Source organism: Brienomyrus brachyistius, chromosome 9 (assembly GCF_023856365.1).
Source record: "Brienomyrus brachyistius isolate T26 chromosome 9, BBRACH_0.4, whole genome shotgun sequence".
Classification (NCBI taxonomy): Eukaryota; Metazoa; Chordata; class Actinopteri; order Osteoglossiformes; family Mormyridae; genus Brienomyrus; species Brienomyrus brachyistius.
Genome location: NC_064541.1, coordinates 6,036,277 through 6,061,519, shown reverse-complemented (window position 1 = coordinate 6,061,519; position 25,243 = coordinate 6,036,277). Strand labels below are relative to the sequence as shown.

At 41.1% G+C, this 25,243-nt stretch overlaps 2 protein-coding genes and 1 long non-coding RNA gene across 7 annotated transcripts in view; 1 reads left to right on the top strand and 2 right to left on the bottom strand.

Moving 5' to 3' along the window:
- Positions 1 to 1,135: 1,135 nt before the first annotated feature.
- On the bottom strand, positions 1,136 to 12,241 carry ice1 (KIAA0947-like (H. sapiens)). Its single transcript, XM_049026239.1, has 22 exons — positions 11,993 to 12,241; positions 11,708 to 11,766; positions 11,344 to 11,378; positions 11,199 to 11,217; positions 10,635 to 10,746; positions 10,399 to 10,475; positions 10,279 to 10,316; positions 9,952 to 10,034; positions 9,779 to 9,855; positions 9,348 to 9,385; positions 9,033 to 9,115; positions 8,723 to 8,759; positions 8,584 to 8,640; positions 8,400 to 8,483; positions 7,899 to 8,266; positions 4,562 to 7,615; positions 4,315 to 4,483; positions 3,848 to 4,011; positions 3,409 to 3,599; positions 2,615 to 2,715; positions 2,285 to 2,383; positions 1,136 to 1,608 (listed from the first exon to the last, which is right to left on the bottom strand). The coding sequence occupies exons 1-22, from the start codon at positions 12,080 to 12,082 to the stop codon at positions 1,427 to 1,429; spliced, it is 5,217 nt and encodes a 1,738-aa protein (XP_048882196.1). The 5' UTR covers positions 12,083 to 12,241; the 3' UTR covers positions 1,136 to 1,426.
- A 244-nt stretch (positions 12,242 to 12,485) lies between these two features.
- LOC125749122 (uncharacterized) lies at positions 12,486 to 20,677 on the top strand. Of its 5 annotated transcripts, XR_007399781.1 has the most exons (5): positions 12,493 to 12,896; positions 13,244 to 14,140; positions 15,601 to 18,695; positions 19,425 to 19,601; positions 20,534 to 20,649. It is a non-coding gene; the product is annotated as an uncharacterized LOC125749122 (long non-coding RNA). The 5 variants fall into 5 exon arrangements; XR_007399779.1 differs by having other exon boundaries at positions 12,486 to 12,896; positions 13,244 to 18,695; XR_007399778.1 differs by having other exon boundaries at positions 13,244 to 18,695; positions 20,538 to 20,677.
- Positions 16,300 to 25,243, bottom strand: part of LOC125749121 (A disintegrin and metalloproteinase with thrombospondin motifs 16) — a 42,566-nt gene continuing 33,622 nt past the window's right edge. The window contains 6 exon segments of the mRNA XM_049026035.1: positions 16,300 to 18,555; positions 19,402 to 19,471; positions 19,473 to 19,550; positions 19,867 to 20,091; positions 20,548 to 20,742; positions 21,667 to 21,874. Coding sequence (XP_048881992.1) covers positions 18,440 to 18,555; positions 19,402 to 19,471; positions 19,473 to 19,550; positions 19,867 to 20,091; positions 20,548 to 20,742; positions 21,667 to 21,874 — 892 coding nt within the window. The 3' untranslated portion in view covers positions 16,300 to 18,439.

Sequence of the window (25,243 nt, the reverse complement as noted above, 5' to 3'; positions counted from 1 at the left end):
ACAGTATTTGACCACAAAATTAGTAAAATTTATAAAACTATAAAAGCCTTCCAACCTTCCACAAAATGTATGTAAAACGTAAATTGTAAGTAAATAAATTATACGCCTTGTCTACCAGGAAAGATCTTTCCAAGGTAATTTGCAACATGAGCTTACGATAAATGACACGATAGTGACACTGAATAATTCTTGCTTTGAAATTTCAGAACTTTTGAGATACAAAAAAAATTATATATTTAAAAAAAATCCATACACATTCCATAAGGACGTATCCAACGAAAGGTTGCAGTATTAGCTACACGTCTACCCAAGGAAGCACTGGGCGTGTAAGATAGGGGAGACCCTTGGACAGGACGCCAGTGCATCACACACATACAGCCAAACTCCACAATCTAAGGGCTCGAAATCGTGTTTTTGGGGTGAGATCAACTAGAGAACCTGCAGATAACCAAGCAAACTCCACACAACCCGTGAGAAAATTAAATCCCCAATAGAGGCGGTGCTGGAATGTTGTGCGACTGTCCGAGTCACCGTGCTGCCTATTTATTAACACTGTTTTCAGTTTTCTTGACTTCCGTCTGTTTCATTTCATGTTCCTCTGCTATATTACAAATATATCTATATATAGATAGTGATGCAAAAAAGGAACACATCGGTATGTTTGTTATGAACAGGAAATTGAAATCTTTATCTCCCTGTAATGTACAACCGTGACAAAAAGAATCAGTCTGCAAATTTCCTCCATTATTACCCAGGGAAGGAGAGTAATAGGAAAAAAATAATTCCTGTGACTTAGTTAAGAGCTGTTGTGTGGTGCCACCTACTGACTAAAGAGAGTAAAAACTAGATGAAGATGCTTATCTTCGTCACAGCAGTTTTCCTGGTGAGGGTCCAGGTGGCAGCATGCCAAGCAGGTGGCAGCAGACCTCCCTGACTGTGGCCGCAGACACCAGCTCGATCTGGAGCAGCACCAGACATTCCCAGGCCAGCTGTGGGACAGGGGTCTTCCAGCACGTTCTGGCTCTGCGCTGGGGGAAACGCTCAAGACAGCTCCCTTGGGAGCCTGGATTGACATTATTTGAAAATTTACGATAGACAGGCTTAAAAACAGCTCTAAGTAAAAGACAAAATAAAATACCACAATGAATACTGCTTTTAATATTTAAAAGAAAATACAAAACAAGGAGGACTGGACATTTACAAAACATTTACAACTGAAATAATCAAGGTTTTGACATATATACACATGGCTTTGATTTTCTAGCTCCAAAATCAACAACGATAGTAAAGTCCGAACTCTGCTAAAACCTGGTCAGAAGGCAAGACGGCAAGCAGTTTGGTCTGAGCTTAAAATGCAATTAGTTTTATAGCGTTCGATGGGCTAGTCGAGGGAGCTGCTGTCGCACGTCCCTCTGACGAGTTGACCTCACGACTTCACTTGTCGGCAGATGGATCCGAGCTGCGTGATGCAGCTGGTGACCGCGGGGGCCACAGGATGCGTAGTTTCTCCTCGCCATGCCGCCAGAGTCTCCATGGCCTCTTTAGGGTTGCAGGGCGACAAGTCGTAGATCGTGTAGACGGCCGCCAACTGGACTGCCCACGGCACACCTGCGAATGAGCACGGGGGAATACTGCTTTGTAGACACTAATTAACATTATCGGGTCTGACCCGACCGCTACCACCTCTTGTTCTCACTGCTTGCAATAAGCCCTGATCCAGAACCTGACATGTAGCCAACCAGGACATCATCCTAATATGGGTCAGTTATCATTTACATTAGATTCATTTAGAAGAAGCATCTATTCAAAGTGTCATACGGTTGAGAAAGCAGAGTCAGTCATTCCCTGGAGCAACTGGGGATTTAGGGCCTTGCTCCAGGGCCCAGCAGTGAAATCACACAGCCATCCGTGGGTTTCGAACCAGCGACCTTCTGATCAAGGACCAAGCACCCCAACACCCTGAGCCACACCATTTATATACTTAGTTAATATATTCAGGAGGCACAGTTACTAAAGCCAGACCCCCCCCCCATGAAGGACTATAAAACCATTTTCACAAGGCTCCACACAGCCGTTTAACATTAATAGTAGCCAATGGAGGGATGTCAATGACTCACATTTTACATGTTGTGCAGATTCAGAAACTTAAAAACGCCAAAGACAGTTTAAGTCTAAACAATGTGTGTCACCACCCAGGAAACAAGGATCCTAACCCAAAACAGGGGGAAGGTACCAAGACTTCCTCTCTCTCTCGAGACTTTATATCGTATGGAAGGCAATCTACCTTCTTTCTGTCCGTGTCTGCCGAAGGTGTTGATCACTTTTGCCACGTTTCTTACAGAAACGATGGATCTCTCCTTAATTCCCAACTGGCCAAGTCGTCCTAAAAAACACGCAGATATACTGAAAATGAACCGAATTTTATGAAATGGTAACAGCTTATCATGAGGTATTGCACGTCGACAGTTCTCTTTATTATGAGTATAATAATGCGGAAAAAGGCAAACAATTGCACCAGTTTTAGTGTTACAAATATACAAATGGATTAAGTGGATACATAATTGTAAAGATCCTAAATGCAACAAAATAGGAATAGAAAAAGTGGCATATTTACCAATTAATCTTAAAACAGATGCTACGGAAACATCTGGAATGCTAGGTGGTTGATTTCTTGGTTGTGTCACCCACTTGTTCATAACAGGCCAAAGTTCCTTTCTGTAAAAAAAAAAAAAAAAAAAAAAAACACAATCATGACAATTTTGCGTGATAAGGTTTTTTTCGTAAAAGTGGCCATCTACGAAATCAAACACGTCAGCGCAAACAATCTGTGGAACACTTAAAATAATGTTGCCACCTACTTTGTTCTATGTCACACCACAACCCTAGAGCATGTAGGATGTTTTCGATGCAGCAGAACAACATTTCAATAAATAATTTTAATAAAATGCGATGATGAGTCTTTTAAAATATAAATTGCCATCTTTATTAATAGCCACTATTGGTCTAATACTAACAGCAGCAAAGACAGGGAAGCAACACTAAACAACACTTATGTTTACGCACCAACAAAACACACGCATTCCACAGCAAACATTACAGTTATGAGATTTCACCATTTGCAACATAAATACACAAATAAACATTTACACTATATACAGACTCGCATGATGAGGTGAAAAGCATGTCGGTCACTGCATAAATTAGTCCTGCTGACCAACCACATGGCATCACATTCATGTCAGCCAATCGTGGGCAGTGGGCGGGATCTGAACAAATGATAAGGTTCCCCTACACAGGCGATGCACCGAAATGGTGATCACGACGATCAGCACTCGTACATCGATTTCGTCTGAAATATACGGCCACCTTAAAACAGATGTGACAGAATTATCGATATTTCAGACTTACGATATTAAGTTCTCATATGTCCAGTTCCACTTCTTCTGGGTGCACAGTAGATCGAGTGCATACACGTATTCCCAAGCCGCCCGGTTTAGGTCATCTCCATGCCTCTCATGCTGCTGGAATGTCATATTTACTCCCATCTGGAGTGGGATTAATGTTTTCATAATAATCTTCTCAATGTCACAGGGAGGATTCTGAAACAAAACGGTCAGTTTGTTATTCTACAAGTTCACACTTCCTAAATACAAATGCACTATTTTAACATGAATAACAATCTTTCCAACAAGCAAACAGTCCACAGCGGGCTTCCCTACTGGCTTTTCTTCCACTTCCCTCATAGATAGTAACTAATTACAACAAAATTAGTAGTTTACCACAAGACAATGTGCAAATAAAGTTCTCATATTTTTAACTAAAAATAAAGTGAGCGTTAAGGGCCTACCATCTCCCAGTCAAGATACTTGGTAAGGCATTCCAGGACCTCCCCATCCGCTCGCTCCTTAATCACTGCGTGCATGGCATTGCACACGATCCCCGAGTGTGGGAACAGAATGTTATACCACGTTGTCACGACGAACAAAATTAACTTTGCTGACTCGGGGAAATCTATTTCAGAAAGAGGGGAGAGTTAAAGTTAACGGAAAACAAAACCGAAGATTGTAATTCAGTGCCATCTCTACCCCTGAAGGGGTTACACTAAGTGTGTACACACCACAAAATCCTCCATATACAGCCATGTTTTGTCAGAGCAAACTCTCCTTCACGAATTTATCTTCATATATAAACATACACACATTAGTATCAGAAGGATTTAACAAGGTCTTTCTTTCACTTTTATTTTCAGTGTGCATCACATTTTAAGCTATACAACTCAGCATCAAGTTGCGCTCAATAACTGAATCCTATTACCTTCTTTCAAGATGCAGTAGGCAAAGAGATGAACTCTTTCCGATTCATCTCTCTGCCGACATAACCCTGTATAGACCCTGCAGAGACACTGCATGTGGTCCGCGCTAAGGGTGTCCTTTTCACTCTTCATCTTTGACAAGACAGCAGAGAGGAACTCATCTGCCAAAGACTAAGAGACAGAAAAAACATGAGACACCGATGCAGAGTTCCTTCAAACTCAGATTCAACTGTTAAAATGAATAATAACCTTATTAATGCCGCAAAACTCGCGGATGACTTCTCGCTCCTCATCCCTCAGCACTGGCACCTTTGAAATCCTCCCAATTTTGAGATGGCTTCTAATCACTGGCAATACATCGAAGCAGGATGTTCCGATTTTTGTCAAAGCCTTTGAAATTATTTCCACCGTACCGTTCACCACACTGACATCCTGAGGGCATTCAGGCTGTAAGTCTTCTTTAGGCACTTGAGATGTGACTTGCTGAAACTTTTCTTGGTCCCCGAGAGGCCTAGTTGGAGGTGCGATGCTGGGAGTAGCTTGGGTGCCATCTTCAAGCCGAAGCCTTTTGGCACTTACCGGCAAAAGTACATTTACACCTGGTCTTTTCCTCGTTTCTTCTCGGGTAGAAGTACAACCGAGTTTGCGTGCATTCTCCATTGACTCCTCGGCACTACAACTGTCAGGCTCGTAAGATTTCCCAGTTTTAGTGAAGGCAGTGGAAGACGAATTGATGGATTTGTAACCTGTAATCTGGTTGACCGGAACAGGTACTGCCTTTCCATTCTCGGCCACAGGTCTGCTAAGAGTGACGTTCCCCCTCAGAATGTTGAGGGTCCGAGCTCGAGCAGACAGTTCAGGATACATGGTGTCGAGGATTCGGACAGAGTTCTCCTGGGTTGCAGTAGGGGATGCAGAAGATGTACTCAAAGCAGAAGGGGGAAACCTACCGGGAACAGGAACAGCATGCTTGGGAGTCGCCGAGCAGAACTGCAAGGGAGATGAAAGTATTCTTTCACATTTTGTGTCAGAGGGGGACTGAGGGGCCAAAGATGGAGATACGTCCTTTGGTCCACCTGTAAGCGGAGATACAAAAGGAGGAGGTACCACCTTCCCATGCCGAGGTGAGGACAACTCATGCTTCGGAGAAGAAAAAGACAACTTGCCAGGAATAAAACTTGAGGAAGAGTCATGAGTGCACGGTTTTGTAGGAGTTGCAGTAAGCGGTGGAAGCAAAGGTGGAAGAGGAGGACCCATCTCAGATCTGACCTTCCTTATGCATTCTGGTGACCTTGCACCTGGTGCCTCTGCAACTTGCACAGAAGGGCTTAGTATGATGGATTCTTCACCCTTCATTGTCACCTTCATTGACTGCATGACTGCAACTTGCACAGAAGGGCTTAGTATGATGGATTCCTCAGCCTTCATTGTCACCTTCATTACTTCTTGTCCATTACCAGAACACTGTGACATGTGACCAGGAACAATACATTCCTTTGATGTTTCATTTTGGGTGGAGTTTTCAGAAAACCGTTCACTGTTTTCCCCATCTAAAGTTTCATTTATGCTCTCGCATCTTCTACATGATACCTTTTCATCAGCTGCACTTTTATCAGTTTCCTCACCCCCCCTCTGAAAATCTGGCGCTGACACCAAGATACATTCTGTACCTGCAGAAGAACTGAAAGAATTTCCATCTGCCATTTCATCCTGTGGCTGTAAGGAAACTTTGTCAGAATGGTTTTGGTCTTGTAATCTCACCTCTTCCGATGATGATTCAGAATAATTTACCATCTCATGATTCTCCAAAACCAAATCAGTTTCTATCATCATAGCCTTACTAGCACAGTTCTTCAGATCGCTCTTGGTCCTCTTCATTTCGAGGATCGTTGAGAAATTGGCATCCGTCTTGCATGGCTCATCGGATGGTGCATGATTTATGTGCTCCTTTAGAGAGCCGTGTATCGTTTCCCTATCATCACACGTGATCCATCTTGCTTCAGATCTCAGATCCTTCATCTGTTCAGAGGAAATCTGGCTACTGGTGCGCTGGTGCGTCATTTTAGCTTTCCTGTGCAGCTTGAAGGACTCATCTGATGATTCGCTATTTGACGCCAAGTCTTCTGAGGTAGCCTCTACTGATACATGCACAGGAGATGAGTCAGGATTAAAAGGTACTACACAGGAGGCTTCGCAATCTTCACGGACTTTTTTAGCAGCCTCCTTTGAGTCAGGTACCTTTTGCGACTGTAATGAACAGCCTAGACCAGGAGACAACTTAAGGGCATCAGACAATAATTCATCTGCTTTACCCGATTCTATTTTTGCACTGTCCTTTTCAGGAATGTAATTTTCCACCCCACCACAAACTAAATGCTCTAATTTATTATCAGGTCTGTCTTCTTTATTGAAAGGTACATTGCTTGGTTGAGAAATTTCACTAGCAGCTGTAAGTATCGGCTTTGGTTGAAGAGAGGAGTTTCTCACTTGGACTGTACCTATTGTCTCATTATCTGCATATAGTAAGGCAGCATCCTCCCCTGGGGAGATCTCATTCAAGCAGACTCCGTTTTCCTTGTGCTTCAGGCCACCCTTTAAAAGCGTCTCAGAGCCCCTTAACTCTGTCACTACACCCTCTTCTAAAGGCTCAGCACTTTCACCCATTCCGTTCTCAATCGTTTCATTTGCAGATTGTTTGACTTCCATTTCATTGCACAGTGCCAGAGGTATGGAGACGTCCTCCAGAGGATCACTGATCACACGACAAACTTTGAGGGGAGTACACAGCTCCATCACAATATCATTATCGCTGTCTGTGTACTCCGTATTCCCCGTGCACTGCAGCCACAACTCTGAGGTGCTTCCTGAAACCACATGATTCTCTTTGTGGTCTTCGGCTTTGTGTCCATTTGGTAGGATACCCATGAATGTCTTATCAGAACCATGTATTGCATGCATTCCACTATCTTGCTGTAAAGTTTCCTCTAGCATCATGACTTTCTCATTTGAAAATGTTTCAAGACGATCAAACTTTTTCCCAATGGAAATGGACTCTTTTGCACAAGGACTCTCAGACGACTCTGCCAATGTACTGACTGTATCCTCTTGTGAAACAGAAGTTGGCTCAACAGTCTGGTCTTTAGAAAGTGAACTCAAGTGCTGAAGATCTGCGGATTTAGATTTCACAGATGACGGATCATCGGTGCCATCATCAAGCATCTGAACAGGCCTTCCCATTTTTCCAACAGATGTTGCTTCTTCCTCATCATCGCTTGATTCTGATACAGGTCCAAACACAACTTCCTGTAAAACAGGGGCAGAGAAACGGCATGTCTTAATCTGGTAATGGACCTGGGCTGTCTAAAGATATGCTGCATCAAAAACAATAAACTTTCTAATATCCACATCTGTACAATAACAGACAAAAATGGCTACAAGAGGCACTAATCATAAAAATTATACACACTTCATTAAGTTCAGCCCACCCACCTCTTGTTTTATGAACAAGCCAATTAAAAAAAAGACAAATTCTATTTTTTAAATCCCACCGTAGTCTCTTGTAAGGGAACCTGCCTGTGGGACATACCTTGATATATGGTGAAGAAATTGGCGATAAAAGAGAAGGCAGAGGTCTGAACCAGTCCATTATCTCCTCTAAACTGGCCACTTCCGTTTCCATAGGCATCTCTTTAACAGGAGGCGAGGACCCCAGATCTACACTGGCAAATTCACGAGCTGGAAGCAGAGACCTTCCGTCCACAGCAACCACGGCATTGAAGTGCTCCTTTGTGGCCCTGTCTCTCTTCTCCAACTTTTCAAGTGCTTTCTTCTCCGCACTGAGAGAGCATGATATCATAGAGCAAGAGCCTCTTGATGGGGATCTGCAGTTCTGGATTTTAAATGGACTCCCAGGTATCCCTTTGGGAGAGCTCTCCTTAGAGACGTTGATTCCATCTGCAATGAAGATGCAGAATTTTGAAGTAAACAACAATGGGAAATGTCTGAAAACACATCAATAAAAAGCCACTTACACTAGGAGTCACAAGAGAATATACTTAAAATCAAAACACAAGATATAGACTGTTACCAGAAAAGGTTAGCAGCTTCGAGGTCTGTTGATACTGTGGCTCTACACACTTCCAGAGCTCTTCCAAAAGCAACTTAACTTTCGCTGCAAAATAAAACAAACAGCACACAATATAATTTTATCTGCAACAATCTTTACATAAAATCGTGTATATATAAACACTCAATTGTCATTGAGGACTCACATTTATCAACCATTGGTTCTCTGGGGGAATTTGTCTGAACGGACGCACTTCTTGTATCTGTTAAAAACAAATTATTTTCAGGAATCAAGCCAAAGCACATCTGAAACCCTATAAAATCAACGGGTCACAGGATGCAAACCTTTTTGTTTTTCCCTCTCCAGTTTCTCCACATGTTTCTGTAAGACAGCAATGAAATATTTTTCTTAAAACTGCTTCAGTGTCTTTTTTGATGAGAACACGGCTACAGAACCGGAATAATGCAGAAAAATATATCAGAAAAGCCATCTCAGCAAGCTCAGTAAGCCATGCCGCCTCCTTAATCTGGGTGAAGGAGTTCATTTAGCAAGCAGATAAATGATTTTGCCAGTAAAGTGTAGCATGATAAAGCCTGTTATAGCTTCACAAATAAGTGCCACTGATCAGAATGACAAACAAAATGGCGACCTGACCTCTGCCTTCCACAGTTTCCTCTCCAGCCCTTGTTTGTCCAGTTTCAGCTCCTCGATCTCACACGTCTGCTTGACGCTTGAGTCTTAAATAGAAAACAAGACCCCAAGTTTTTGTTTATTAGTTCTGGGTGGGGGCTGAGCATGCACCGAAACAATACTAAACCGAGATGAAACCACATGGTAATTCCTTTATTAATGAATTAATAATTAATGCTACACACTGCTTCTTTGATACAGTGTCAAATACAATGTTAATGATGCATGAGAGAGATGCCGTCGTAAAATGTATAGAACTGACTCCAAGCGGCTGCTCACCTTTAAACATCTGTAGCTGACGTTCAAGGTTTTCTTTTCTAAGGAAGAAATATGAATGTTTACAAAACAACCCACCAACAACACAATGACTGGGTAGCCCACTCTGCTTCAGAACCTCAATGTCACCATATTAATAGATATGAAAAGATCATAAACATCTTTTTCCCTGAATGAAGAGAAAGAGTTGTTACGGCTATCATAATCCATGCCACACAAGTATGACAAACTAAAACAGAGGTGAAAAGTTCAGGTCCAGAAAGTAAAAATCCAGACCAAGATTGTGTTTCAACCAATCAGTTGAGCAGAAAAAGTCACAGCTGCAGAGTACTCACCTAGATGGGTTTTTACTCGGGACCTGAACTATCTACCTCATATAAAAGGTAATCAAAACTGCTATTCATGTTGTACTTATTTAACAGGAAGGCTCTTACTCTGCAAGTATTGTAGCGTTTTCCGCCTTAAAGCTCTCAACTTCACTGGCAGCCTGCTGGTACTGCTTTAAAGAGCTCTAATAAAAGAGAGAGAATTTCAGTACATGCTTCAAATATAGAGCATTTCAGACTAATCACAATGAGTGGAAAAATAACCCATCTTCCGTTCTGACCTGCATCTTCTGTGACTCTCTTTCTAGGCCCTCTTTCTCCATTTTAAGCTTTTCGCCTTCTTGCCTCTGCTTGACTGTCATTTCTTTTTTTGGGGAAGAGAAATCAAAAGAAACAAAATATGCATTATAGGGTTAATAAACAAGAATGTAGACACAATCATTATTAACATTAACATGTCAAAGACGACTAACAGCTAAAGAGACCAAATAAAGAACAACAGCATTTTTACTCTTAACACGATTAGCTATTACTGCTACACTTTTTTTATACACACACTGACTTTTTTTATACACACAAATTTTATTTTTTAAATCAAAGAGACTCACCTTCCAGCTTTTGTAGCTGAGTTTCAAGGTTTATGTTTCTAAATATGACAGAAAAAAACAAGTTAATTGTGGAGCATGAATAAAATACAGTATTGCACAAAATACTTGAATGGTCCTCACTGAGCTACAGTCTTGGAATTTTCTTCTCTTAGGACATCCACTTCCATGGATCTCTGCTCGAACATTTTCAAGGTGCTCTGTTTAATTATAAAGAAAAAGGTTATTACGCTCATAACTAATATGCTCCACATATTCCGCCACATAAAAGGCCTTGTTATTGGTAATCCCCCTACAGCTACCCATATCTGATACCTGCCAGATATAAAAACATAAACCTCAGCGTTTCTGAAACACACCTTCTTTTCCTCCAGCTCCGACCGCAGTACTTCGTATTCTTTGCTCCGCTTTTCCAGTGGTACCATTTTATCCAGAAGTTCATCCAGCTGTTGATGGAGTTCATTGGACTCCCTGGAAAAATGGCAGCAAAAAAATTATAATAATGCAGCTCAAAACGTTTCCCCCAAGTGACCACAAATGACTCCTGAAGAATTCACCCACAAGTAGCTAATGGTCTGCATATAATGCCAGAGGCTTAAAACATTGATATATTTTACTGCACCCACTCAGAGACAGCTATACAGTAAGCGACCTCACAGACTGATATTGAATGGATTTCTTAGGTCCTTTATCAGACTTAGAGCCTCCAATCCAAGGTTTTAGGACCATAAACTAGGATAAGGAACAGAATACAGCAGCAGAAAAAATGGCTGTGACCCTTCTCACATAATAACCCAATGACCCATAAAGCAGGGTTTTGCTATAGATAGCACAACATATGAATCCATACAGAATTTTTCTGTAACCACTTGCCCTATTCAGGGTTGTGGGAGAACATACATATTTAACTCAAAAATGCTTACCTTTGACATTTCTGAAGCTGTAATAAACAGTCAAGAAAAACTAATATAGTTTCAAAAGAGACCTACAAGTGCACTTACACACAACTCTTTAGAGCACTAGAACGTTCACGACCTATGTTGAATAATACAGGGCTTAAAAGGATATCATCACACTTTGCTTCATATTCCGTTAAGAGGCGACTGTAAGATGAGAAAAACGTTATTACCATGAGACATCAGAAATAACATTACGTAGTTAAATCCTTCTTAGAGCACTAGCTGCAAGCATACATGCACACTTTTTCCTTCCTGATGTCATTGCAACACGAAAGAAATCAACCCAGATATATTCCTTAAAAGTATTGTGTCAGTATTATTTTACAACAATGAAACCAACAAGACAATTCAAATAAATAAATAAATTAGTGACAACACACATAAAGATCACTAGGTCGTCCGTACCTTTCAAAATAAATTACAGCAAGTAAAGTTTAATTAAATGTAGATAGAGTTTTGACTTCAGTACTTACTCTGTATCAATTACTTTCTGCTTCAGCGACAGCAATGCTGCCACATATTCATTCACGTTCTGAAAAAGTATATACTTCAATTAATACAACTTTGAGAAAAAGTTCTGAGAGCGTTACATATATAACTAAAGAGCAAAAAAATAAGATCGTCTTCGAAATATAATACGCAATTGCTTTTGGTCCTAGAAAAGTCATATGACAAAGCAATAAAAGGAATATTTGGTTAATACATCAAAACGTGAAAAAAGCTGCACACAGTGAATTATAAAAAGTACGGCGCCTAACCTGCTGTAAAACAGTGCAGTTTTGACAGGTTCCTGCAGTGGCATCTGAGGCGATTCCTGCGATTTTGGATTGATTCTCACCGGGCATCATTGTACCAACACAAACAAAGCAGAAACCGGTACGACGAAACGAGCTGAATCGTTATTCAAATGAAAAAAGAAGAAAACGAAGACGGATGTAAAATATATAACACATACTGCCCTGACTTCCACAACATCACGCGAACGCAGGTCGGTACACACAACACGTTGGCTCAGGACCCCAATAATGGACCCGGGCTGTCGAAACATATGCCGTATCAAAAATGATTAACTTCCTAATTTCAACAATGATATAATGTTTTATCTTGCTTCTGAATATATATACATACGTCTTTATAAATGTGGTCTGATTAAAATTCAACAATTAATGGTTTAAAAATAATTATGAAATTACAAAAAAGTACCCGGCAGTAGAATACTACTGCCGATCTGTGGCCTTAAGTTCTGCGCCATCCTTTGCCATAAACGTGTGCTGGTGATTTGTGCGGTTGCCTAGTTACTTATCGTAGAATGCTCTTTTTGCAGCGAAGTTTACTTTTATCCGTCAGTGACAACGTAAGTGGCTTAACTTCTAGTTTAATTCCACGTTTTAAACCCTAGCCGATTATTTAGTAAACACGTAGCTTGTATATTGATCGTTGCAGGAAATGATGTTATTTATTTTGCATTGCATATTTACGTGGAGGATCAAAAGTCTCGCGCCATTAGCTTAGTTGTTTTAGTTAATTATTGATAGTACCCTCAGACGATGCGGAAGTAAAAAAAAAAATCCAAGAAACGTAGTTTAAATAAGCTGACATTCATTGAGATATGGCATATACTGGGAAGGAAGAAGCGGGTCTTTGGTTTTCAGTCAAAGCGAGGTAAGTAAGTATGTAAAATGTATGGTTTAACAGGCTTGTTAAGGGAAAAAAAACTTCGTGTCATTGATTTGCTTTCGAGTCCTGTTTAACGGTATATGACTGTCGCGAATAAAATGGGAAATGAACTTGCATTACAATGTCGAAGTTAGTATTCACGCAGTAGGGGGCGCCCTTGCCCAAGCTAATAGTAAAAAGTATATAGTGTTGCAATGTTTCTCAATTAAGTAATATATGCAAGTCTATTAACCTTTAATACAAAAGCAATATCCCCTCCATGAATCGCCAGCATATCTTAATGAAGAGGCTGGTGCGCTTCGGTGATTCTAGGATGCATGTTATTTCCCCAGGTAGGGTCTCTGAAGGCAAACTGGTGGTTGGACAGACAGAGTATGATTCAGAAAACCCCCATGGTTGATAAAACAAAGGACCAAGTAAATTCAGCTGGATGCGCGAGACCAGGACCCAGTCCTGAATCCAGGCCTGGTGGGGGAGCTTATTGCTGAGGACTTGGTAGTCAGCTGCAGGGGGTGCTGTGGGGGTCGGGTGCAGCATGGCAGTCGAAGGCAGGGGCCTTGGTGGACTGATCGTTGGCTACAAAATCTAGCCTTTGGAACATGGAACGTAACCTCTCTGGTGTGAATGGAGTGAGAGCTGGTGTGGAATTTGTCATTTGTAACTCCTTACAACACCCACTTAGAAGGTAATGTTTTCCTGATACACCTTCCTAAACTGAACTTCTCAGTAAATCGGTCTTGATAAAGATCTAAAAAAAAAATTATGTGATTTAAATTCAGCCAGAAAGCGAAGGGTGGGTCTTACATCACTGAGAAGCACTTATGTTTTTCATTACTGAAAACAAAATATGTACAATGTTTTCGTCCATACAGTGTACACCCATATATGATTAATATTTTTATACACAGAGGATTTTTGTAATTTGATTTAAATATATTATAAACCCTATCTGATACTTATTTATCTTCAACAATAATAGGATGCACAGCAAAATCTTTTTTTTTTCCTCTCAATAAATAAAGTTTAATAAAAGCAACCCTTCTAGTCATTTTTTTCTGTATTTGGGGCTCAGGTTAGTTTGCCAAGGAATTCCTTTGGTATTGTGCTGATTCCTCATGTTTAACGGGTTACGTGGTCCATCCATCTATCTTCCAAGCACTTATCCAGTACAGAGTCACAGAGAGCCTGGAGATTTTCCAGGGAACGCCCTGGATAGACTGCCAGTCAGGGTATGTACACCATGGGCAGTTTTGAGTGCCTAATTCATCTGACTGCATGTCTTTGGACCGTAGGAAACCCACACAAACATAGAGAGAATGTGCAAATGCCACACATATACTTTTTTACAGAGCTGAGCAGGACTGTAACCTTTGTCAGGTTGGCCTTGCATTGAGCAACACTTTTCCAATATATGTATAAAAACAAGAATCCTGCTGGTGTTGCCCAGTATGACGATAGGCACCCAACCCAAGTATATAGTGCCAGTTGGAAAGTTCGCATTTTTCCTAAGGAAAAATTAAAGCTGAAAATCTTGCATCAGGTTGTTTAAATGATAGAAAATGAGACTCCTGTCAAGTTCTAGTGCAGCGGATTAAACACGTCACATACACCACTAAGCATGGATTGGCTACACGTTTATTTTTAACCATGTTGATATATAGAAGACGAACTGACTCGCCTTGAGAGGATCTGTTGAAAATTAGAGAGTTAGAAGTTAGACGAAGTTGCAAAGGGAACGTGTAAACCCTGAGTAATTTTGCAGGCACCCGACATACGTTAAACTCTGATGTATCTGTCTACAGAATAATATATTATGCTACTGTTTTTTTTTAAGGTTTGGCAGTCTGCTTAGGGATATTCTATGACCCCTGTCTCACCAAATGGCCTTGCCTGTTAATGGATACTCTTGTATTTTGTACTTGCCTCTCAGGAAGCTAGTTCTCCTGGTGTTTTTGATTTGAAGGCCCTTCTGTTAGCCTGGTCACTCATTGCAAACATAGCCTATCTGCACTTATGCTTTTGATGTCCCATCTGCCTTGCTTGAAGGCTGCTTTGAACAAGAACATTTGCTAAATAATCAAAAATAGTCATCCCTTCCATGAATTAACTTCTAATGGTGGTTAGTTAAAACCAGCAATTTGCCATCAAACAATGTACGATGTAGCTGCAATTCTGCAATCCGTTGAAAAAAAAATCTGCTGACAGCTAGCTGTTGTTGCATCAGCATCTAATTAGCACGAGTTAGATTTCATGGCTTTTTTCCTACATGAACACCTTACTGAGCACAGTTGCATACACAGCCAAAGTTAATGTCAAAGAAACACATTCTGCTGTTTGTGAACAGAACTACTTGAGATATTTTACAAAGTAAACAGATTAATTATAAGTTTATTCGTTGTAACTTGCAACATCCTACACACTAAAATGCAGTCAATAATTATTTTCTTTTGAAAAATTAAAAACTGGAACTGTTGACCTTCATTTTATGTATTATTGTGTTTTTGCAGGATTAGTATGATTATTATATAGATAAAGGGGACTTCATGCACGGCTTATTTGTTCTCAGTACATTTTTTTACACAGCAGACTCAGTAGGAAATGTTATTTTCAAGCTTATTAAGATGAAAAATATTTTTGAAAAACTTGTTTGCTTTTTGTCTGGCCTTTTGACATTTCTCTTCTTTTTTAGAATTCAGCCTGGGAAATACAGAAATTTTAAGGAGACTTAAAGGGGAATTTCACCTAAAAATACCAGACAACAGAAAATGTCCCACAGATCCAGAGCAAATTGCAGTGAACAGGGAAAGTGCTCTACATGTTCTGACGTGGCCACGACTCCCCAGGACACTTTTCAGTCCCAGTTTGTATTGGGAGTCGGAGGGACTAAAATTTATGATCTCTGAAAGTCAGAATTAAATTTTTCTAATCTCAGTGTGAACACTCTGCACATGTATCCCTCACTCAGCTTGATTTGCTATTTAAACCAAGCAATTAGTATCTAACAATACTAATAATAATGTCATAATTCATAGCAGTTGTTTGAAATAAAATGCTATAGAAATACATGTATTTGAAAGTTCTGCACCGATTCAGATTTACCAAGTGATGAAATTGCAAGACGATGTCACCTTCAAAAGGTGTAGAGATTGAATGATTATATTTAAAATGACCACTGTTAACAAAGAGACAATAAAACAAATTTACAATCACAGCATGCTGAGCTTGTAAGTTATTAGATAAGTTTGTCTACTAAATGAAAAATTAACAAGCACATAATAGAAAAAAAAAATCAGTATTAGGAGTCAAAGAATCAGAAGTGAAATGCATCCACACCTGATCATGTTACCTGCTGATGTTAAGTAGGTAGCAAAAGGAAGATATGTTAAAATAAGATTTTCCCATTTAATTGGGCAACTTTTATTATGTTTTTAGCTAACATAGCCATATATTGTACATAATATTAAATGCATCTAGATTCAAATATATGAGTGGTAAGCCACATGGTCAGTGTCAGGTGAAATCGGCTTATCTGCTCGATACTCATTCATACATGTTAAAATATGCTAAAATTAAAAAATGATGTACTTTATACAGTTCATAAATAAACATGATTGTGGTTGTTGATGTTTTAAATAAGTCTCTTCGGCTCTTCCCAGGTTCCTATGACACTTTGTAGGAAATTATCTGGAGAGGAAGAGACTAATATTTCAATTTATGTCAATGTTTTACTTTTTCCGCATTTTGAGATGTTAGAAACCTTTATGTGAATTTCAATATGTATTTTCAAAGCATAAATTCTTCAAATAGAATATACTTGATCACTGTAGCACCAGAGGCACTGCTGAATAGGAAATGCAGGGTCTGTCGAAGTTATCTACATTAGTAAACCGAGGCACACAGCTGTAAAATCCACTGCAAAATTCAAATTCTGATGTATATACCCTAGGACTGAATGCAACAGAAACTTCACATTCAGATAGTAAACACATTATACTGATACATTTGACTATTAAAGCAATGGATTAATTCTTTTTTAAATTAAAACACCAGATGCATGTATGATTTATGATTACCATACAAGTTAGCAAAACAAATATAACTGTTCATTTTTTAACAGCACCACCCAAAGCATTGGCATTCAGAATTCCAGCACATTAAAATTGTACAGGCCGATATTTATGCTGAACACGTTCCAGTAGTCCCAAACAACATCTGGAAATAATATGGTTTGAGAAACATAATACAGTTTTAAAAAAGCCATGAGTCGGCACTTGTGATACAATGGTTTGTAGAATATGTGTTATGTGCTTCCATGACTGAAGTCCTCGACTAAGATGCGTCTGATATAGTAGCTCTGGGCAAAGGTTGCTTCCTAGAGGGGATGTTAAAATTTCTAAATCTGTTACTCTTTTCTTAGTGACTTCTACATGTAGATGGATATTTAATAAAGTAATCTGTTCATCTTTAGTCTGCGACACACAAATGGAGAAATTAATCATTCTGACATTGCATATTTCTTAGTACAAGTCATTGAACCAAAAGTATTCTTGTTTGTAGTATAAATATATGACCCATTTCCAGAATACAAGCAGACAACAAAGATGCAGTTCAGTTCAAAAATATCTCACAGTTCTTCAAGTCAAATATTATAGGCAGCGTGGCCGCACCTGCCTCCATTATGCGATTCTGACATGTTATTGTTTTGGATTCTTTGTCCACTGTGAAGCACCATAAAAAGCACCATAATCTTCATAGCAGATGGCACAGACGGATAGTGTTATATACAAACTGACCTGACCATCAAAGTACTTTTCTTTAAAAAGGAGAGAGTTTATCAGTGTTTCCCAACCTGGTCCTCGGGGACCCAAGGACGGTCCACGTTTTTGCTCCCACCCAACTCCCTGCCAGACAGTCCACATTTTTGCCTCCCCTCCACCTGTGAGCTGGGAGGAAGCAAAAACCTGGACTGTCTGTGGATCCCCGAGCGAGGACTGGATTGGGAAACAACTGCTGTAGGGAAGAGAAGTGGAAAGAAGACAAAGTGCTTAAGCAGCAGTTTCGAGTCACTGGTGGGAGGCGTCTCTGAAAGAAATTCACGGATGACCATGCGGCCGCTGAACAGGGTCTGCTGCAAGCTGACGCTGGTCCTGATGCCCAACAAATGAGTGCAACTTTAAATACTTAAATTAATCATATTGTGTGTCCTGGGAATTGGGGAAAGGGGGTGCTTCCAGAGATGCAAGAACAGGACATTCACCTTAGGAGTCCCTTCTGGACCCAGGCTCAGGGGGGTCCATGGGAAGAGGGGGCACAGGAGATGGCATCGTTTTAAGACCTTCGTGGACCATGCCTGCATGGAACGTTCCATGACACCCCTCTCCTCAGTCTGCAAAATGTCAAATGTCACCCATGTGTGGGCCATGCACGAGTGCCAGGCCTTCAAATGCTGAATTATTACACACAATCTTTTGTTTGTACTGTCCGTCCTCTGCCCTCCTGTCAAAGCTGCTGAGCATCTCCTCCCCGTTTCAAAGGTTTGAACGAGAACAGGACTGGCAGCATTGAGTCCCGTAGTATTTATGATGGCAGATGCCATGCTGGGGCACCAGGTGGCACCATTTGAAGGCGTCGATGCAAGGCACGTCTGCGAAAACACACGCCACAAAGAATGAAAACACGTGCAACACCCCAGGACGAGTTATGGTGACAACTACCACCAGATGGCCCTGTTATAGCACCTTCAGGGAACACTAAGCTCCTGCAAAAATGAAGCTGTATAAACAGGTATCAGTATGGACAAAAGCATCAGATATGCAGTAACATCCATTTTTTAATCGTGTATTATTTACCCATCATCCATAACTAGCAGAAGTGGAGATTTCAGGTCCAGAGAGTATAAATTTTGTTTAAACCAACCAAGTCACAGAGCACTCTCTTTGTACTCTCTGGACCTGAAATCTCCACCTCTGCTACATACAGAAAACCAGGGGTAGATAGTTCAGGTCCAGAAAATAAAAATCCAGACCAAGATTTTGTTTCAGCCAACCAGTTGAGTATAAGGAGTCACAGATACAGAGACTCAACTGGCTGGTTGAAATAAAATTTTGGTCTGAATTTTTACTCTCTGGACCAGAACTGACCACCTTTGCAGTGAGGGTCACTGTGACCTCCAGGGCCCCCCTATAAAATTATATGAATTATTAAGGATATTTTCAGGCCAACTTGGGTTTTGGAATGAAACTGGATTTTTGGAACCCCTTAAACAAGGGGAAAGTGTAAATTATTATGGGGCCAAAATGGAGCCCCCTGTACTGGAGACGTGATACAACAGAGCTACCCACTAAACCGCTGTACTCTATGTGACACTGAAATGTTTACAAAAAACGTAGATGATCAGAGCCTTTTCTACATGTACGGAATTTATGGGTCATTATAAACTGACTCCAGTCCAATGACACCAGAATCCAGACGAGAATGAGAAAATGCTCACCCGTCCCCTCTGCCTTGGGGCAGAAGTTTCTGTTACAGACTTGTGTGGAGGCTGGGCGCAGGCGGGGGGTGGCACACTGGCGACGGTCGGCCGTGGATCAGACACTGCACGGAGCGTACCTGCACACCTCCCCCACACGTCACCGTGCACTGCCACCAAAGGACACCTTTCATCAGCTCTCCGGCTACGTTTCTACATAAGTATGAGCTCCCGTATTTCAACAGTTATATTTTCTATATATTTCATTTCAGATTTGTGAAGTTGTACAGTATGATCCCCGTAAGTATGAACAACTAAATTGCCTAATAAAGCCCATTCAGAAACAATTAAGATTGCAACTGATGAATTATTGTTCATGTTGTTTTTATGTGTTGGTTTATTTATGTTTCTAAATGTCTGTTTTTTTCACTGAATACACATCAAAGTCCTGTAAATGAAAAGTGCCATGTATGTAATTCAACTCACCTGAGACCAAGGAGAAGTGTACCACTCAGGTCTAGTCAATCGGGAGAGATGTTGCTGAACAGGGGTGGGGCAATTTGCCAGAGCACATGGTTGTTGTAGTTCCACCACCAGCTCTGGAACATGCTGGCACTTCTTCGGTGGCAGTTCTCTATGTTTCCCAGTGACATCCTTCTCCACACACATGACTGAACGCTTTTGAATGCCCACCCCACACGTTACAGAGCACTATAGGATTTAAAACAAAACATATTTTGTAGTTACATCAACATAACCTATGCAAACAAAGATGAAAAGTAATGCCAAATTTGAGAAGGGTGTATGTGTGTGTGTGTGTGTGTATATATATATATATATATATATATATATATATATATATATATATATATATATATACACATACACACACACACACACACACACACACACACACACACACACACAGATTTATTCCAATTATATGCTACTATTTATAAATTTATGGAGAACTAAAAAATATGAGCATATAATTCATGGGAATGGACAAGTACAGAAATCCATTGTCTACCTCTGTAAAACTCAAAACGGTTGCCCAAATGGATTCAGTCATTTTTTTTATGTGACCCGTCATTAATCTGGGTTCAGGAAGTTTCCAACTTCCTTCTTTGGATGCTTGTGCTGTGTGTCCCAGCAAGGCTCCTGTACCTGCTGCCAGCTGGAGACGAGCCACTGGGCCTTGCGGTGTTTTGGGCACCGCTTCAGCAGACAGGGCTCCTGGGCACTGGGCTTGGGCTCTGCCACGCAGGAGCTGTCGGGCAGCACGCCGGCCTGGCCGCCGGGCTCCGAGCTCCTGCACACCACCGTCCTCCTCCTCTGGCCCTTGCCGCACTTACGTGAGCACTGTGGAGGGGCAGCGAGGGCGACATCACGATGGGCATGGTAGGAAGGCATCCGGTCGCAGCAGCTTCTGGATCACGCGTTTATCCCACAGATGTGCCAGTATTCTTACAGTATTAAAAAGTGAAAGTATAACCGAGAACCTGAAACGCAATCTTCTCATCACACGCCGACCATCACGAGCACTTTAACACAACACTTTAAAATGAGTAAAAGTACACTTTATACTAGGTAATTTTACTGTTGGGTGGAGTTTTCATAGAAATTAATAAGATGACAATTCTCTTTGAATGTGACTGTGACCTTCAAGACCCCTCTATTAAATTTCTGTGAATTATTATGGATATTTGAAGGCTTCTGGCACAGGACTTCCTTGTGGACAATGCGGTTCTTGTTCTGAGCACAGAAATGGTTCATGCCCAACATTCATCAAGGTAGCTTTGTTCAGTGACATTAACTGCTTGCAATGGGCTTGCAAATCATATAATGCTAATCTCATTTTAGTCATTGTCACTATGCATTTTTATATTCATAATTAACATAAAGCATCTGTTAAAATTATGGCTGAATAACAGGTGTAACTCATTATAATAAATGTGACATCATGTTTTATGGTTGCTATTTAGGGTTTTGCTACCTAGGTGTACCACATTAACCTTAATTAATCCTTAAAACACATTAAAACAGACTAATCTCAGTGTCTAATCTATGCTACCTGCCTAAATAATATACTCATAACTACACTTGTTTGTTTACCTAGATATTAGTAAAATTTATCTGATGACAGTTGGTATTTTGTACTCTTAATCAAGGACCGTAATAAGTACTATTAAACTGAAGTATTAGGCAGTATATATTGCAGTATTAATAATAAAAAATTAAGATATATTAACACTGCTTCTGCTAAATTGCGACGAGGCTGCCCACCTGAGACCAGGGCCCTGTGCTCCACCCTGGTGGGCAGATCTGGACATTACAGCTCTGTCTGCGCACTGGACTTTGCAGCAGTGGACACTGGGTGTCGGCAACTGTTTCCACGTGGCTCTGGCTCGTCCTCTGCAGGCAGCTCACCTGCCGCAGCCGCTCCCCGCCCCCACAGCTGCGGCTGCACGTGCCCCACTCTCCCACACTCCAGCTGTACAAAATCAGGGGAAGTGGGGCATTGGAGATGTTTTTAAAATGATAGGCAGGTCACAGTGGCACTGACAGTGCAACTTTATACTCATTGCGACATAATTAAAATGTAACATTCAACTGTAAGTTGGGGGGGCAGTGGGGGTCCTACTAGGGAGTTTAATTTTGCCACTGTCACTGGGGGCTTTGGGCAGGGATGATGTACAGCATTTGGATTCAATGCAATGTTGTGAAAATGTGTTATACAAATAAAACTGAATTGAATTAAAGTGAATTGAATTGAAGCAGAGTGAACTGAAGTGAATTGAACTGAATTTAATTGAACGGTGTGGCTCTGCGGGTTAGGATGTTGTTCCTGTGATCAGAAGATTGCTGGTTCAAATCCCAGAATGATTTCACTGAGCAAGCCCCTTGGCCCCCAGCTGCTGCAGGCACTGGCTGACTCTACAATGCATGTCGCTTTGAAAAAGAGTGCGTGAGAAATAAATGAATTGTAACATTCACTTACTGAACAGAAAGGAATTATACAATAGTGACACGTCTGTAATGCTGGGGTTGGTGACGCTGTGGATTGTCACTTGTTTACACTTTGATGACATGTTGGCTTATATCATAGCTTGTGTGAGAGTCAGTTTGCATGAATGACATAACAGCTTAAATATAACCGTAAAACTCATCGGGGATACTTGAGGTGAAACTTTACTCACCGAGTAAACATTAAATTTAAATATTAGGCTATATATATTCTTACCGACAATTAAATATTAAGCTATATATAAAAACTACTGTTCATGCTAAATGTGGCCTTAAACCCATTCAGCATCTTCAGAGCGAAAATCTTACTTAGTAACATTAACCAAACATTAACCATATAAAAGATACTATTTATGCAAAAAATACTAAATGTGAATACTAAAACCCATCATATGTTCTTAGTAACTCTAAAGCAGTGTTTCTCAATCAGATCCTCGGGGGATCCTCCACCGTATTAGCCCCCTCTGAGCTCCCTGCCAGACAGTCCACACTTTTGCTTCCGAGGACCAGATTGTAAAACACTGCTCTACAGAAATGAATCCCACTCAGTAGCGACCTTGAAAAGGGGCATCGACCTGACTTGCGCTTGCTAACTGATGCATCCAATGCGACTGCAGGCGTCTGGGCCGCGCTGCTGGTCAGATGGGCGGGATGTCAACAGTGTCGCGCCACTGTCTGCAGACCCGGCCAAGGGGGTCGCAGTGCGAGCTGGTTGTTGACAGCAGCTGGCTTACAGTGAGCACTGTGAAAAAGGGCACGGATAACTTAGCGGCACGACGCAAGCTTTTTATTACTTATTTTTCAGTGTATGTGTCTGTGGGGGGTAGTTAGGGAGGGCGAGTCTTAAAAAGTGCATGTATAAAAAAACCCCTCGGTCTGCACGGCCGGGTCCACGCTGCTCCGGCTCTCGGGCTTCCAGATGCCGCATTTAGCCAGTCTAGGCTTGTTGTTATTTGTTTGTGCCGAGCACATGACTTGCCCGAAATGCTGAAACGTGTCTGTCAGGTAATATATCGGGTGCACTTTTACAGCTCATCCTGGGTCTATATTTGAGGTCTGGAGGTCTTCCACCACGGGTCAGCTTCCTCCGCTGTGCTGCTGTTTATAGCTTATGATGTATAGCGGAGTCAGACGTCCAGCCGGCACATACATAACTAATATTAAAGTGTTACTGGCCCCACGCATGCATTCGCTCTCATTATAAAACGTAAGCGTTTTTCTCCCCCATCATAAGAGACCCCATAATCCTTACAAACATTGTGTAATATTAGGATTAGATCTTATAAATCTGTAACAAGAAAAAATGCACGCAGTGCATCCTCATGTCCACACGATACATCCAGGTGTGGATTTTATTTATGTGTGTCGACATATTCATTACCACCAGAGGATCCTGGTGGAGAAATTTGTGAAATACACTACCAGTTAAAAGTTCTTGCACATACTGAGATTCTATACATTTGCATGTTACTCAATTAACATTTAACAAAAATACACTCACTATTCTTTGCCAACAAATAAATTTACATCATTCACCATTTGAGTACCTTTATTAAAAAGAAATGCCATATCTTTGATTCATCAAAGTAACCTCCTCTAGCAGTTATAACAGCAGTGAAAATCCGAGGCCTTCTTTCTGCTAGCGACATTAAATACTGCTGTTTCATGGGATGAAACAGTTAACTAGTGCATTTAATGTTAAAGGACAGCCTAGAATTTTACTATGCCATCATCATACAACCAGTTAATAGGATGTCAGGCATGCACTATTACATACTCTATCCATTTCATAAAGGAAACCTGTTCTATATTTGACTTATATTTTCATTTATAGTTGTTCACGCAACTTCCCAATGCTTAACAAGAATAAAACAGTTTATGAAATAAATGTAAAAGTGGTAAAAACCTGTGGTGTGCAAAGACTTTTGACTGGTAGTGTATGTTGCAAGAAGTGTGTTTGGTGTGATTCCTTGGCAGAGCTTCCCCGGGTGAACAGTTCTGTGGGGAGAGGCTAGACCAGGGGTCTCCAATGCTGGTCCTGGAGGGCTACCGTCCAGTAGGTTTTCTATCCTACCCGGCTTCTGATGAGCCACACCTGTTCCTGATATTTGCCTGAGAACAGGTGTGGCTCATCAGAAGCCAGGTAGGATAGAAAACTTACTGGACAGTAGCCCTCCAGGACTGCAGTTGGAGAACCCTGGGCTAGACAAACCTCTCCAAACCACAAAGACTTCCAGTGAAAGGTACCGAAAAGAATAAGTGTATCGTTCCCGGTTACTGGGAGCCACCTCACGGTGCCCCTGCTGGATTCAGTCCGAAATGGCTGCGTGGAGCCATCTTACATGGAGCCACTCACAAGATGAAAGGTAGGGGTCACGTGCAATGTCATTTGGTCAGGAGACATAAACAGGAATAACCCAGATGAATTACACCTTGGCAATAGCTGATGGTTTTGGAAACCTGGAATATTACTTCTCTGGTCAGGAAGGAGCCTTATACGTACCTTCATGGGCTCTAAGACTAGGGCTCTTAATCGGGAGTGAATTCTGCCCAAAACCTAGAGTGAGCAAGCCAGTGGCGACAGTGGCAAGGAAAAACTCCCAAGAACGAGGAAACCTTAAAAGGAACCAGACTCAAAGGGGGAGTCCTTTCCCCAGGGGCTGGCAGAGGAAAGCAAATGAACAAGGTGCCAAAATCCTAATTTTCACTGTTCAAATTTTAAGACCTTAGGCGAGTATAGGGACATTCACAAATCCTAGGCAAAACTCTGTTCTAGAAAAGTGCTTCAATGATTCTTGCCTTTTTGGGGAAAGTGGTTGAGGTGCCGATTACATTG

What these genes read in the sequence shown, in the direction of transcription:
- ice1 (XM_049026239.1), bottom strand. Translation starts at nt 12,082, where the DNA reads ATGATGCCCGGTGAGAATCAATCCAAAATCGCAGGAATCGCCTCAGAT. An exon ending in TCAGCTACAGATGTTTAAAG is followed by an intron (nt 9,116 to 9,347) that starts GTGAGCAGCCGC and finishes TTTCTATTTAAG; the next exon opens with ACTCAAGCGTCAAGCAGACG. An exon ending in GGAAACTGTGGAAGGCAGAG is followed by an intron (nt 8,760 to 9,032) that starts GTCAGGTCGCCA and finishes GCTGTCTTACAG; the next exon opens with AAACATGTGGAGAAACTGGA.